The sequence below is a fragment of the Macrosteles quadrilineatus genome, unplaced genomic scaffold, assembly GCF_028750875.1.
Source record: "Macrosteles quadrilineatus isolate MER2022 unplaced genomic scaffold, UCM_ALF_1.0 Scaffold_20__1_contigs__length_2534061, whole genome shotgun sequence".
Classification (NCBI taxonomy): Eukaryota; Metazoa; Arthropoda; class Insecta; order Hemiptera; family Cicadellidae; genus Macrosteles; species Macrosteles quadrilineatus.
This window is the reverse complement of record NW_026542613.1, coordinates 1,923,924-1,940,386: the sequence shown is the minus strand read 5'-3', so window position 1 is coordinate 1,940,386 and position 16,463 is coordinate 1,923,924. Positions and strand designations below refer to the sequence as shown.

At 34.8% G+C, this 16,463-nt stretch overlaps 1 protein-coding gene across 1 annotated transcript in view; it reads right to left on the bottom strand.

The window, feature by feature from the left end:
- Nucleotides 1-1,086: 1,086 nt before the first annotated feature.
- Nucleotides 1,087-16,463, bottom strand: part of LOC129005389 (mucin-2-like) — a 39,303-nt gene continuing 23,926 nt past the window's right edge. Inside the window, exons 5-6 of the mRNA XM_054434259.1 lie at nt 1,934-2,844; nt 1,087-1,900 (exon numbers count right to left, since the gene is read on the bottom strand). Coding sequence (XP_054290234.1) covers nt 1,087-1,900; nt 1,934-2,844 — 1,725 coding nt within the window. The remainder of the gene's footprint in view (nt 1,901-1,933; nt 2,845-16,463) is intronic.

The window sequence follows — 16,463 nt, the reverse complement described above, 5'->3', positions numbered from 1 at the left end:
TCTTTTCAGCTTTCTGACACCTTCTAATGCACAATCCTTGTTAAGGCCCAGACCACAACCGCCCGCTTTGAGAACTTGGGCATTTAATACACATAAGGCTTAAATGGGGATAAGTTTTAAAAAGAGCTGTTTAAATTACTTCAGTGATATGTTATTGAAGCGAATTTGTATGTTCAATTGGTTTCTATTTGGTCGACGATTACTCTTACTATATAGCTTTATAAATTCTGTATATCCAATAAATAATATATTGTATAGTATAAACCTTTTTTAGTAAGACTCCTTTCAATGTTTAGTTTAGGAATTTTTCAGTTTTATAACAAACAACATTTACTACTTTAACTCGTCATTAGACTTTTAATTTTGTTGAAAATAGTATCATAGTGGTTTAAAAGAGTTTACAGTACAATATTTACCAACTAGTATGGCGTAAGTAATAATATATTTTATAATCAAATTTTTACGAAACCATAATGCTTTTGCCACGAAAACAACACTCTCCAAATAACTGTGTAAAAGTCACAAAGATAGAATAATATATAAGTAAATATAATACTATGTTGTGTAAACTGCTCGAAAGTCGTTTTGAAGCAGGTAAAATGTTTACTTAATATGCTAAAACATACATTACTTGTGTAATATTTGTAAAAGCAATGGTAGGCGATGCTTTGTATGTTAACATGAGAAGTCTAAAGCACTGAGGGAGGACGCACATGGCAGAAATGTTCAGAATATTAAACTAGATGAAATCTTTAATAAATGTTAAACAGGCATTTGTTTAACTCAGCCTATTCGGAATGGTTCTTGACATTCTCATATTCTTTAGATGTCAAATAAATAAATATTTTTTGATACTTCACATTTAATATGTTTAATTATAGAGCACGGCATTTATATTTTGTAAGTTACGGAAGTGACAAGTTATTTTTACTATACAAATAAGTAAAATTATATATACAAACAAATCAATGGGTTTTATAAAAGTTACCCTGAGGGGTTAGGGTACTGAAGGGCGTGGGTACTGAGGGGTGATGGTACTGAAGGGCGTGGGTACTGAGGGGTGAGGGTACTGAGGGGTGAGGGTACTTAGGGGTGAGGGTACTTAGGGGTGAGGTTACTGAAGGGCGAGGGTACTGAAGGGCGTGGGTACTGAGGGGTGAGGGTACTGAAGGGCGTGGGTACTGAAGGGCGTGGGTACTGAGGGGTGAGGGTACTGAAGGGCGTGGGTACTGAGGGGTGAGGGTACTGAAGGGCGTGGGTACTGGGGGTGAGGGTACTGAGGGGTGAGGGTACTGAGGGGTGAGGGTACTGAGGGGTGAGGGTACTGAGGGGCGAGGGTACTGAGGGGTGAGGGTACTGAGGGGTTAGGGTACTGAAGGGCGTGGGTACTGAGGGGTGATGGTACTGAAGGGCGTGGGTACTGAGGGGTGAGGGTACTGAGGGGTGAGGGTACTGAGGGGTGAGGTTACTGAGGGGCGTGGGTACTGAAGGGCGAGGGTACTGAAGGGCGTGGGTACTGAGGGGTGAGGGTACTGAGGGGTGAGGGTACTGAGGGGTGAGGGTACTTAGGGGTGAGGTTACTGAGGGGTGAGGGTACTGAGGGGCGAGGGTACTGAGGGGTGAGGGTACTGAAGGGCGTGGGTACTGAGGGGTGAGGGTACTGAGGGGTGAGGGTACTGAAGGGTGAGGGTACTGAAGGGCGTGGGTACTGAGGGGTGAGGGTACTGAAGGGCGTGGGTACTGAGGGGTGAGGGTACTGAGGGGTGAGGGTACTGAGGGGTGAGGGTACTGAAGGGCGTGGGTACTGAGGGGTGAGGGTACTGAGGGGTGAGGGTACTGAGGGGTGAGGGTACTGAGGGGTGAGGTTACTGAGGGGTGAGGGTACTGAGGGGTGAGGGTACTGAGGGGTGAGGGTACTGAGGGGTGAGGTTACTGAGGGGTGAGGGTACTGAGGGGCGAGGGTACTGAGGGGTGAGGGTACTGAGGGGTTAGGGTACTGAAGGGCGTGGGTACTGAGGGGTGATGGTACTGAAGGGCGTGGGTACTGAGGGGTGAGGGTACTGAGGGGTGAGGGTACTGAGGGGTGAGGTTACTGAGGGGCGTGGGTACTGAAGGGCGAGGGTACTGAAGGGCGTGGGTACTGAGGGGTGAGGGTACTGAGGGGTGAGGGTACTGAGGGGTGAGGGTACTTAGGGGTGAGGTTACTGAAGGGCGAGGGTACTGAGGGGTGAGGGTACTGAAGGGCGTGGGTACTGAAGGGCGAGGGTACTGAAGGGCGTGGGTACTAAAGGGCGAGGGTACTGAAGGGCGTGGGTACTGAGGGGTGAGGGTACTGAAGGGCGTGGGTACTGAGGGGTGAGGGTACTGAAGGGCGTGGGTACTGAAGGGCGAGGGTACTGAAGGGCGTGGGTACTGAGGGGTGAGGGTACTGAAGGGCGTGGGTACTGAGGGGTGATGGTACTGAAGGGCGTGGGTACTGAGGGGTGAGGGTACTGAGGGGTGAGGGTACTTAGGGGTGAGGTTACTGAAAGGCGAGGGTACTGAAGGGCGTGGGTACTGAGGGGTGAGGGTACTGAAGGGCATGGGTACTGAGGGGTGAGGGTACTGAAGGGCGTGGGTACTGAGGGGTGATGGTACTGAAGGGCGTGGGCACTGAGGGGTGAGGGTACTGAGGGGTGAGATTACTGAAGGGCGTGGGCACTGAGGGGTGAGGTAACTGAAGGGCGTGGGTACTGAAGGGCGTGGGTACTGAGGGGTGAGGGTACTGAGGGGGGAGGGTACTGAAAGGCGTGGGGGAGGGTACTTAGGGGTGACGGTATTGAGGGGGAGGGTACTGGGGGGATGCTGAGGGGGGGAGTGTGCGTCAGTTGGTAGTTATACTTTTGAAACCCATTCCTAACAGAATAAGAAACCGTTTTGTTTTGTATGAATGCACCAATGTCCTCGTCTGGTGTTTTATTATATGACAGACACTTCGGTTATCTTAGCTACATTTTGTAAGCCTAGTTTGTAAGAGTTGAAAATTTAAATAGGGATAATTTAGTTTTAAATTGGATGTTCAAATTGCTGAAAGGTTTAAGTACAGGTATGTCTTTTGAAGTAATGCCACACTTCGAAATTTTATCTTTCGCAACAATTTGATAGATTATTTGCAAACTGTTTGTACTTATAACGTTTCAGGGTCTTTTTATACTTATGATTACAACTGAAAATCATACAACTTAAAAGAATGTTTTAAATCCATGAATAGCTTTAAGTGATACTTAGTTATACATTCTATGAAACGTGATTGAAAGTGATAAGTCAAAAGCCAATTATAAGATTTTCAGACTTTTATATCATAATTAGGAGAGATAAGTCTAAACTTTTGGCCTTAATACAAAATTTCACACAAAAATCATCTGATACACTCTTTATGATAACCTTATTGACTTATTCCACTATTATTAAGAATATTATTCCTCATATTCCTAATACTCCTAACACAGTAACAGAATTTCATATTCTGTTTTCACCCCACTTTCAATATAAATTTCAGTTTCAAAAGTGACACGTGTAACAAAGGTTCAACATGAATATTATATGTTATATGTAATACACATGTGTGCTGACTTCTCAAGCACATGTTTAACTCATCAAGGTTACAAAGAAACAAAATCCAACATCAAATCAAACCTTGTGTGGTTAGCTTTGACACAAAGCTTTATTCTCAACAGAATTTAATTCGTTACTCAAAACTCCTGGTTAAGTAGATTGGTGGATACAAATATAATTTTGTTAATACAATAGTTCTATTTTCTATAAATGCAGTTATAAGTAACTTATATTGCATTGTTCTATCATAACTGTTAAATAAATATGAAGTACTTTTGAAAGTAGGTTTGCCTCTATTTCATAAGTGATAATTACAGTAATTTTATTTTAATAGGGATCGGTTTCTTGTGTTTAGCACCGTCACCGGTAGTTTGCTTTGGTTTAACTTTCCTGTACCTTCATTTGTTATGGGCTAAATGTTTTCGTGAATTTTTCTAATATTCCTTGAAGGTTTGTTGTATTGGACAGTTGTTTTTAGTTACACAATGTGTTTAAAACACTTACTTTGCAAATGGAAACCAGAGTTTGATTGTTGTAAACTAGCAATAACTGATTATTGTAAAATTTAACGTAATAAATTCTAGCCTAGATATCAATATGTCAATTAGATTAATTTAATATAAATTGCAGTGAGAAATAATTTGGTCTTCAAACGTTTAAAACCTTAACGCATATCTTCGACCCCAAGATATAAACTCAAATCTGCTTATTTACTACAAAACCACTTCTCAACGGTGCTTTAAATCAACGGCGTTATATGTTGTAGCTTAAGTATGAAAGTAGTAAAAGCGTTAAGCCATAAATTTCTGTATGAAAGGTTGGTACCCGCGGCAGTGTCGCATCGTGTGTATAAACGAATAGGGTCAAACATAAAACATATCGAGCAGCTCATAAAATTGGCTTTGTGTAGCTAACCTAACTAGAAATATTGTAGGCTATAGCTTTTTAACTGGTTTCGGTGTTAAGTGAAATTGTGGTTCCAGTCTTTCATTGGACCGTGCTCATCAATAAAAAATTGGTTTGAAAAGGAATAGCCGTTGATGTCCTGTTTATCAGAATGATAAGATAAAATTCTATTAAATTTTAGCAATGGGTGTTTCCAAATACAGGAAACGTTTCAATAATTTCGTGATCTATATATTTATATTTTATATACAGTATGTATACTAATAAAGCCTAAGATGTGGTCCGAACTTCTACGTTGTATTACCAAATAGTATTAAGCCATAATTGATCGGTCGGAGTTGAACTAGTGAGCCTTCTGGACAAAGGTCGTGTGTATTGACCCCCCCCCCCGAGCCAGCAAAACTTACCAAAATGATATTATAACCAATAAACAAATATATTTTATTCATTATGTGGCTCCTCAAGTCACGGGACAATTGTGTAATCAAGGTTATACCTACATACCTTCAGTCCAAGGGATTATTTTTTTAATATAAAGATTGTGTATTTATATATTTCGGGATTTGTTTAAATTAATTTAAACTAATCAGAGCGACTGTTTTTAATTAATTTCGTAAAAAAAAACCTCAATCTACGAGAAAATTTACTTAATCACTTAACATGTGTTCTATAAGTTGAAACGTAATTCTATTTACTGTGAGTTGTAGATTGGTATTCAGAAAGGCGGAGCAACAACTAATCAAGACAACATCTACTTCAGTCTAACAGCTGTTGTCTTACCTTGTACCTCAGTCAATCTATTGTCAACCCATCTTAATTAAACGTGCTTGTGGAACTCAACATCATGTAATTTCCTAGTAGTAAGTAAAGTAGTAGTGAAGTAGGTCCAAAGTTATGTTTCGGTTACTAAAGAGGACGTGTTATTTATTTTAGTTATTTTTATTTTTCATAACACCTAATATTGTGATATGAATGAAATTGTTTTTTATTTCCAGTTTATTCCTAAATGTGTCTAGGAAATAGATTACTACTAGATAGTATAGATAAGAATTTATAATTTTGAAAATTTAAGGCACAAAGAGAAACGGTTTCTTATGTATTATTAATTAGGTATTTCTACAAAACTAAAATATTGTAAATATAAAGTTTTTAAATCCGTTAAAATTTGAAAGGTTTTGTTAAGGGATGGTTCAAGCTCTCTTCGTGTGCATTCTAACGTTCATATTTTATTTCAATATACAAACGATAAATGCATTTAAGTCTACCTAGAATTGAATCAGCCACCTAAAAATTTAAAGCATGGCATTATAACTATTCAAATACCCAGAGAATCATATCTTTGAGAAACAGTAGATGTGCCAACATTATCAATTCTTGTTAATAAGTCGGCTTATTAAGTAAGAAGATTATCCTGATGTTTCGTCATATATGTTCTGGAACTAAGCCATTAATGTGAATACGTCCAAAACATTAGTTCCAAATAAAATGCATGTTCTCACATTATAGCAGACGTTCTTGTTATCTAAGCAAAATATTGTGTTAGCTCAATAACTAAGGGGAAGGAATCAATTTAAGTACAACTAGATGACCCGTGCTGCACCGCAGCATTTAAATTAATAATAAAAAATAAAATACTAAACTTAATAAGGGCGGTACAACTTTAATTAAACTCTTATAGGGCTGCTGGATTAATTTCGCCTTATGACCAAATTAAAGTATAACACATTCCATATAACACAGAGAAAATCGTCCCGATGTATTTTTTCCGTTTTGAAAATCAATTAATCCAGAACAATATCCACACACTTCCTAAAAGCACATACAGAGAAAGCACGTACTTTTGTTAACTCATATGTAACACAGCGTGAATGAGGCTTTATTAAGAATGTTTTATTAACAACAATATTTCTTGTAAAATAGACATCTCTATCGGTAGAATTGCATGTACGCATATTCTCAGGAGTAGTTCCCTCCATCTGGTAATCTTTATTAATATTACGACTTTTATAATACTTCCTTCCAAACAATGTTTGCTGTTCGTCCACTTTTTGATTTAGTTTCTACTTTTACAGTATCGAAAGATTTCCCTCTCGATAAGGCGACGTACAACTGACCGTGACTAAATACTGGTTCAGGCAAGTCCGCACCAACTCGATCAATCGTTTGGCCCTGCGCCTTGTTGATGGTCATGCAGAACGCAACCTTTATGGGGAATTGTCTTCGTTTGAAAGAAAATGGTACTGTAGAATCTGATGGAGAGAGATCAATGCGGGGTAATAGTGCACGTTGTCCAATATTTGTGCCAGTTATGATTTCTAAGTCTAAACTGTTTTCATACATTTTCTTGACAATAAGTCTTGTTCCGTTTAGAAGACCTGCTGTATAGTTTAAATTTCTTAATAACATCACAATGGCACCTTCCTTTAAGACTAATTTGTGAGAAGGCAAACCAGTCATCTCAAGGCTGTTGAAGAATTCAATAGGGAATTGCAATAGTTCACTGTCATCATCTGTAATTAGTTTATTCACACTTATATACGTTTTGCTTGAGCCTGGGATGAGGTCTAAAACTCTTTTATTGATTTCCTCACAATGCTCATTCTTTGGTGCTAATGTAGGGTTTTTCCATAAATTTCTGAAACTATGTCTGAATCAGAGTTAAGTGGTGGGGGTAAGTCCACAGATTTGTCATCAATTGTTGGGTATTCCCCATTGCCAATTTCGAGCAAAAAGTTAGCAAAATCTAACTCATTAGTTTTAGCCCTCATATTTTTTGTTAATTTAAAAATTTTGAATAGTGGCCATAGGTATGAAAACTTAATTGAATTCTGAACAGTAGAGGCTCTAGATGAATGAGGCACAACCGGCAACACTTGCCGGAAATCTCCACCTAAGATAATGATTTTCCCACCAAATGGCACATCGTTATCCATTATATCTTTCAGTAGCCGGTTGACACACATTAGAGCATTTTTTGTATTTTGTATATTGTATCTTAAACCGATGCTTGTTGTGAAATCTGGACATGCATAACTTCAATTTGAAAATTCAACCATGAAAATTGGTCGAGTAGAAGAGCCAAACGAACTGGGAAATGAAAAACTAAATTTAACTACCAATAGAGCAAATTTATTTTACGTATGATCCGGGTTTGGACTGTAGCTACATATATTCCAATGCTTGATGGGACATCTGTGCGTACATACCCTCAATTTGAGACCTCAATCTTGAAAATCGGTCGGTTAGAAGAGCCAAACGAACTCGGAAAAGAGAAACAAAATTTAACTTCTATAAGAAATACATGGAGAGGAAATTTTTTTTACGTATAAACCAAGTGGGGTTATAGATAAATATTTGCCGATGCTTGATGGAAAATCTGTGCGTGCATACCTTCAATTCGAGACCTCAATCATGAAAATCGGTCGGGTAAATGAGCCAAACGAACTCGGCAAAGAGAAACAAAATTTAACTCCCATAAGAAATACATGGGGAGCAAATTTCGTTTACGTAGAAATCGCGTGGAATTATAGATACATTTATGCCGATGCTTGATGGCAAATCTGTACGTGCATACCTTCAATTCGAGACCTCAATCATGAAAATCGGTCGGGTAGAAGAGCCAAACGAACTCGGCAAAGAAACCCCAAATTTAACTCCCATAAGAAATACATGGGGAACAAATTTCGTTTACGTATAATCCGCGTGGGATTATAGATACATTTATGCCGATGCTTGATGGCAAATCTGTGCGTGCATACCTTCAATTTGAGACCTCAATCATGAAAATCGGTCGGGTAGAAGAGCCAATCGAACTCGGCAAAGATAAACCAAATTTAACACCCATAAGAATAACATGGGGAGCAAATTTCTTTTACGTATAAGCCGAGTAGGATTATAGATAACTATATTCCGATGCTTGATGGCAAATCTGTGCGTGCATACCTTCAATTTGAGACCTCAATCATGAAAATCGGTCGGGTAGAAGAGCCAATCGAACTCGGCAAAGATAAACCAAATTTAACTCCCATAAGAATAACATGGGGAACAAATTTCTTTTACGCATAAGCCGAGTAGGATTATAGATAAATATATGCCGATGCTTGATGGCAAATCTGAGCGTGCATACCTTCAATTTGAGACCTCAATCATGAAAATCGGTCGGGTAGAAGAGCCAAACGAACTCGGAAAAGAAAAACCAAATTTTTTAAATATATAAGATGATTGAAAGATAATATGCGCTAAGGATCATTCAAGTTTCGACACCATGAAGTATGATTCTTAAAACCAAATACATAATGGTTATGAGTTTAATTGTTAAATACACAGTTTTGATAACTATTTAGATCTAGAAAGTGTAAATAAAAACAACATAAGTATCAATGTTAATATAATAATGCAAAATATGCTATAACATAGTTAAGAATAATCTTTTTGTTAGGTAGTGTTATAGAAAACAAAATGTTCCGTTTTTAAATTGGCATTGTAAAAAACCTTTGAAATATTCACTTATTCATTGAAAATAGAATATATTTTAATGGATTTGAAATAACAGGTTATATGTTTTAAACAAATTTGAAATGATCAAAAAATTAAAATACGTCAGGAAATATGTAGATAAGATCAAAATATTCAACGCAGATTCATTAGGCTATCCATGACAGTCTGGTATAAGTTTAGTGGCATTTTTGCAGACAATTTTCCAGATTGAGCTTCAGAATGTTTTTAAATTAATCGGATGAAAGTTAGATTTAGATAGTACATAACAAGTTATATTTGGACAGTATAATCCTGGCGATGGTTTGCGATACCAAGCTCGAACGCAGCTCGATCGACGTCCCCGTACCCTCCTGTGAACGGCTCCATTTGACCCTGTGGTCCGCTACCTAGTCACTTTACCTGTGACTAGTCACAGCCTAGTCAGCTAGATAAGTGGCTCGTGTGAACCGTTTAAGATGGGTTTACACTAGCATGTAGCGCTTGTGCAAGTTTTACTTGCATGGTCATGCAAGCTACTTGCATGCACTACACCTACGTTAGCAAGTGCACTTCCCTTTAACACCAGTCAGTGCAGTTCTACATGTTATGCGGAATGTAGGATTTTATAGAGGACGTTCGGGCTGTAGCGAGAGATGCAGTAAGTGTATTACGGGATGAGCTTTTTGAAGAAGCAAACGAATTACTATTTAACATAAAGAGAAGAAAACCAAGGTCATGTTGGGAAAGAAAATGGGTTCAAGAAGGGTATCAGCATTGACTATACAAGGTGTATAGTCAATTGTATCAGCCATGACAACTCAATAACCACTAAAACTATAACAAATACACAAACTAACCTTAAACTCAAATGTACAGACACACCGGCACACGACTAAACACTATCTTCACTTGCTTACAAGAAGGAGTGGTCTGCAAGTCACCTGTTTACACAGGCAAGTGGAACTAACGCGAAAGTTGTTACAGTATTTGTGCAAGTAATATTTGTCAGAACAAATATTACCGGTGCAAGTAATGCATGCAAGTCAGCATTGTTTACTTTGGTGCATGTTAGTGTTTACATTTGCAAGTTGTTATGCAAGTAGGATCCAATTACTCATGGCTCAATTTGAACCAGCAGACAATTAAAAAATTTATATAGTTCCGATACAAATTTAATTGTAATGAATTAGGATTTCCCTCATACGTGTGGAATGAACATCAGAAACGTTCTTTCGCTAAGAGAAAACAACTTCTAAACAAAGTTAACCTCAAGTGGCCAACAGTTGTTACTTTCATACCTCTTAATTGTGTCTTAAATTTCACTTTTTACCAAAGAAATCTCGCTTCTAATAAGTTGAAATATGAATAGCTAACATATAATATTTTACATAGTTTTTTGAGACATTTTAAATTTGTAAACGATGTTAAAACTATGGAGAAAACTGTAGGTAGAGCGAGAAAGAAATCATTTTCTCAGTTATTCTTTATCCAAACAAACCTTAATAAGACATCGTTAAAGGCATAAAATGTACAAGTTTGGTGTATCTAGCAATTTCATTGTACTATTGACGTGTTTCGTGAAATTTTGCATGAAATACTGAAAATAGCTGACATTTTGTAACGGTTGAAGATTTTTTTCTCATTTTGCACAAAGATTGTTGATAAGATAAACATTTCTATATAATCTCACTGTAGCTCAAGCCGATCTTAAGAAGCAACCAACCGTTAAGGTAATTTCTTTAAACAAAATACATGCAGACAGACAGACGATAAACGAAAAGAGATAGGATATGTTGTAACCTTTTTGATTGACCTAAGGTATCACTTCGTAAATGTCCCCACCTTTATTGAACAACCTGTGTAGTTTGTATGAATACCTGGTAAAATAATAATTTGATCTAAATAAATGCATATTGAACTCGTATAGCTGTAGTCAGTATCTAGTTGCTAGTTAACTACGCAATCACCTAAAGTCATTAACTTTACAAAAACTATGGTCAATAAGTATGGTCAGTTGAGTGTAATTTTTTGCAGATTTCTATTTGCTGTGGATGTTTTACTAATGTACAAAAGTGACAAACAAAAGTTGCAAAGTTTCTATTAATAAAAATTTCCCAAAACACGGACGTTGTGTACACACTCGCATGATTGGTCAAGTTTGAAATGAATTTTCTAACAAAACGAGGATTTTGACCTCCCCACGGTGAGTTGTTGAAATCTGTTCAACCGGAAATTCTCATTAGGCTCTATTTAACTGGTTCTTATTTCCGTTTCACATGTTCGCCGTAATTATTTCTCTGTAAATAATTTTGGATAGTACGTCAAAAATTTTAAATGTCGTAATACTTTTTACTAGTCACTCTAAGCCTACAAGTTATTTATTTAAACTATTTAATATACATTTTGTTGTATGTTAAAGTGTTGTTTATATGGATAAAATAGCATTAAACGGCACTAACCGAAATGCGATTTTAAACTTCCATAGGAGCACTCATGTACCAGATTTTTTTTATTAAAAATGTTGTATGTTAAAGTCCTTTAATTTCTCAACAAAATTGTACAAATCCCATTTCCGTATATTACTCTCACCGCTTACACATGATAAAGGTTGTTGACAAACTTATGGGGGAAAGTATGTGTCAGAATGCTGATACCGTTTATTTTGATTTTATTTTGCCAGACAACAATTTTGTAATGTAATATTTTGTTTATTTTTTACTTATTACTAATCTTTCAATGCACTTTTAACTGTTACTTATCATTAAAATTAATTTAAAACGATGCTTAAAGGTTTAGTTAACATAGACCATGTCATCTGGCATAAAGCATTACATTATCATATCTGGAATATCATCAATTGAATATTATAAAATACTTAGGTTTTTTTATATAAACATTTCGTTCTCATACCAAACATATTGATTTTTTACTTGACTATGAGTGTATACGAATTTGTAATACCTACACCATGTTGACCTTTGTAAAATACAATTTTAAAATTACATAAAAACACGCATTATTGAGTCAAGATTTTATACTCGGAACATTAAAATTGTGAACTTAAATGATAGTGCAATTATCCAGCAGTTGTTCTGAAATATAAGGTCACAAATAATATAATATGTAATATAATGTAGATATATCATGCATTATTACGACGAAACAAACAACTTAACATATAAAACTAAACATTTCAAACTAACAAGAGATGTTGGGTGATTTGGACATGAGTCAAATCCTTCGCAATCTCGTCTCGGTTTTTCAGAACAGTCGGTTTGTTTTAATGAGGCACGACAATATTATTCCAACCGAGAACCACTCAGACTGAAAATCAACCACTTTTGGTTATTTTGGCCTCAACGTCCCGACTACTAATTGCTACCAAATCCTATTCAGAATTATAAAATAGATTTCTTATTTGAAATAAACCTTTTAAGATTCTTATATTTTTTTTAATAGAACAAAAATCGTATGTTAAATTGTTAATCATACTAAATATTAAGTATCATTCGATTTCTTCAAACTTAACATTTAAAAGAGTATAGTTGTTCCACGAATGTTGTTTATATAAAAATATGTATTCCTCGGGGAAAAAATCGCCAGGTGACGATCCATAAAAATAAGTTAGACATGATGTATGGTTACTTAACTGGTTTGTTATTCCGATCTTACGTTGTGGGTTTGAGGATAACGGATTCCTCGTCTTGCCTTAAATCCTACTCAACCTTAATATAAAAATGAAACATTATATAAAATATTCAACTCTCATATCACTGATTGTATAAGTTTCAGAAATATTACATGTGCTGTGTTATTTCTAGAAATCGAGTTTTTTGTTTAGAAATTTTTAAATACACATATACAAAATATTACATAAGGATAGAAAGTCATAATGAAGAATTATTTTTTTTATACTATATTAAAAAATAAGTAAGGACTAAAATGTAATGTGTAGATAAATTGTGAATGCATATTAAAGAGTTATTTTATCGTGATACAATGTATAGTAAAACTAAAATACTTGAGATCTTCTCCAAGATCTTTAAAAGAGTTGTTTAATGCAAAATTACACGTTTTAAGCAGATAATTCCCCGACGAATCTCTTAGTCCTTATTCTTAAAGAAGTTTCAAAAGATCGCTATTAAATATTTCCTCTTCCAAATATGAACTCGCTTTTACATGCATTCTTTGATGATCAAAACTTCCCAAAATATCTTTTGCAAGATTACAAGATGAAAATATTAAAGGAGGAACATTATATTGAGAATGTATTTGATAACGTTTCAATTTAATTTATTCCATTAATCTCAACTATTAACATATTACTTAAGCACGTGTATTCAAAATTATATTCTATCATGTTGTGAGGATACAACAAGAAATTCCGATAGAATAGAAATGGAACTGTTCGAATTCAATTAAATCGTATTAACAATATTTGTTTGTATTTATTGTTTCCCGAAAAGAGTGTAATTTCTTTCTCACTAAATAAAATATTTTTGCAATAATACATTAAAAATTTTAAAAATAGTTTGTATTATTGGTTAAATAATGCCAAATAACGTTCAAATGATTTTTCTATACAAATAATGTTCATTGACACATTTACACTAGACAGCCCTACGTATACTGATAATTTACTTTGTGGTCAGCTTTAAATTAAATCGGTGGAGTTATTGGAAATATTACTCAAAGTCCTTATTAAATAATTATTATAGAAAATTGCTCTCAAATATGCCAATTTGAGAGCATAAAATAGGATAAATGGTTTTAACTAAGAGTGTTTGAATATGTATATACTGTATTTTCAAAGAGGTTTAAATTAAATAATAATATAGATTCTGTAGCTATTAAAATATGCTAATTTTGGAAGACAAAATTCAGTAGTACACAAGGGCGTTCTTTTTTAAAATCCTTTGACAAAGTACTTATTTTATTATTGTAACCTATTTTTTGTTTTTTTTTTTTAGATGGATACCACAACTCTCTGTGTTCCATTCTTTTTATTGATGAAACTTTGAAAAGTTCTCGCTATAAGTTACAGATTGTTATCGCTGGATCTAGCTACAAGAAGTTGGTGACTATCAAAAGTAATAAACTTCAACTTTAGGCTGTTGGTTACAAAAATTTTAAAAACGAATTTATTTATTTAAATTATCTGTGTATATAAGAATTTTAAATATACAATTTACGAATTTCGTAGTTTAAAATTGCTATGGCTTATGAGTAATAATATCGTAAAATTCCTGTCACGTTTACTTTTTAAGTGATTTGGTAACCAGAAATATTTTAACGAATCCTTTAATATATATGTTCCCTCGAATTGTCAAATATTTGTAGAATTATGATGTTGGATGTATTAAAATGATTCTTGCCACCCGAATATGCTAATTTGACCATTTTACCCAGTGTTTTCATTAATTAAAAAATGTTAGTTTAATTTTAAAACAAATTATATTAGTTTAAAAAGTTTTACATTATGGGCAATTCCAAATTAAATATTTTTGCAATTAAGGCTCCATTCAATTAATTTACGATATGCTCAACAATAAGGAAGATTGAAGAGGAATTACAGCCTACATTCAAGTTTCAAGTCAATATTATCAAGACTTCTAAGAACGACCAATATACTCTACTTCCATTTGAATTGAATATTACAACGGTGTATGTCGAGGAATATAGAGAGAATCGTTTCATAACAAGAGTCATCAACACATAATCTATTCTGACATCACAGTGAATAATTTCTGAAGGTAACAATGCCTTGTGTTTAATCTACATCTAAGATATTCGTACTGCACGATGTACATGACTTTTGTACAGTAATTTAATTTAAATTTACAAAAACAAGGTGAAGGTAGTTATTTTCTTCCATGGAAATGAAAAACGTTCATTATGAGTGAGGGTATAGCATTAGCATTTTGTTTGCTTTGTGTTGATTTCTACAACACAATTTCTTTTTGCAGGTATCTTGAGTTGATATTTTGGGGTCGTTGCTGATGGCTATATTTAGAGTAAAAATGCAGTCATACTACCAAATATAACGATGTTGTAGAATGGATAATGTCAAATAGTTTATCTCTAAAAATAAAAGGATTTAAGAAAAATTTTAGAAGATACTTCATACATTCTATATGTCACTGCATTCATATTACAAATAAAACCCTTTAACCAAACAAGTTTTAATTTTTTTATGTTTTATAGATTACACAAGATTTTATTGTATAGATATACATGTTTTAATGGTTGTTTTTTAATACTTGACACAATCTACAGTCCAAGTAACTTAAGTAAAAAATAAAGAATTTTTCTCAAAAATCACAAATTGAATAGAGGGAATAAGAAATAGGGGGTTTACAGACGTTTTATCCCAACCACTCTGTACTATTTCATCTAAAACTCAATGAGGATTCCAAAGATTATAATCTTAAGTGCACTTATTTTGTCCAAGCAAGGATGGATATTTTTTTAAATCTCGTTTTTGTATGTTATTCTCTCTAACTGTAAGGGTAAGGAAATCTAGTTTGGTGCCTTTTGTCTCCTCCTGTTGTATTAGTTTCTATAATGGTCATAGAGTTATCATGGAAAGAGTTGTTAATGTTATTTAATCACTGATTATTTTTATCCACAATTTTACCATTTCGACAAGTTTTTATTGAACTTGTTGTGGTTGTATTCCGATAGTTTGCTGATTTTAATCACACCAGTTGTGAACTATGTTCAGTAAACGCCCTATATGAACACAAAGTACACTAATCACGACAGCCCACATATTACTAACCCTATTATACCCTTAAGCGGGGTCATATTTGTGTCGATGTGTTGGGTTAAGCCTAATATTAGGTATTACTCGGTATTCTACAAAAATCAATATCTTATTGTGTATAGCATATAAGAGTAAATACCCCCACCGCAGCAAACCTGCAGAGTAAGTGAATTTCAACTTGTTTGATTAAATTTTTACAAAATATTTCCATAAATAAGACATATTTATACCGAATTCAAATAACATTAGATTTAAAGAGTGCTTAGGTTTGCTGCTATGGGGAAAGTAAAAAGTGTTTTTTGACCAAACTTTAATAGCATAGGATGAAATAAATGATTTGCCAAAATTTAAACAAGTAAACTACAACAGTTGTCATTTTCTCCATAAGAATAACATGGAATTTTAAATGTACACTACTTTTTCATTTGCTCCGTAACATGTGTTGTTAGACATACAACAGCCCGTCAATATACTAATTTTTTTTTTTTTTAAGCTCAACAAAAATATTTTGAAAGAAAAATCAAATTTTTATATTTTTAGGGTCAAAAAATGGGAAACCCCCTTTTTTACCCTATAAAAACCCCCTATAAACTCCCGTTCCCATGGCCGGATCATGCTGGTTCGCGAAATCGTCCAAATAAATGTAAGTTTACACGTTTCTACCAAATTTCATTAAAATCCGACTATTTTTGCTTGAGTTATCGTGCTAACGGACACACAC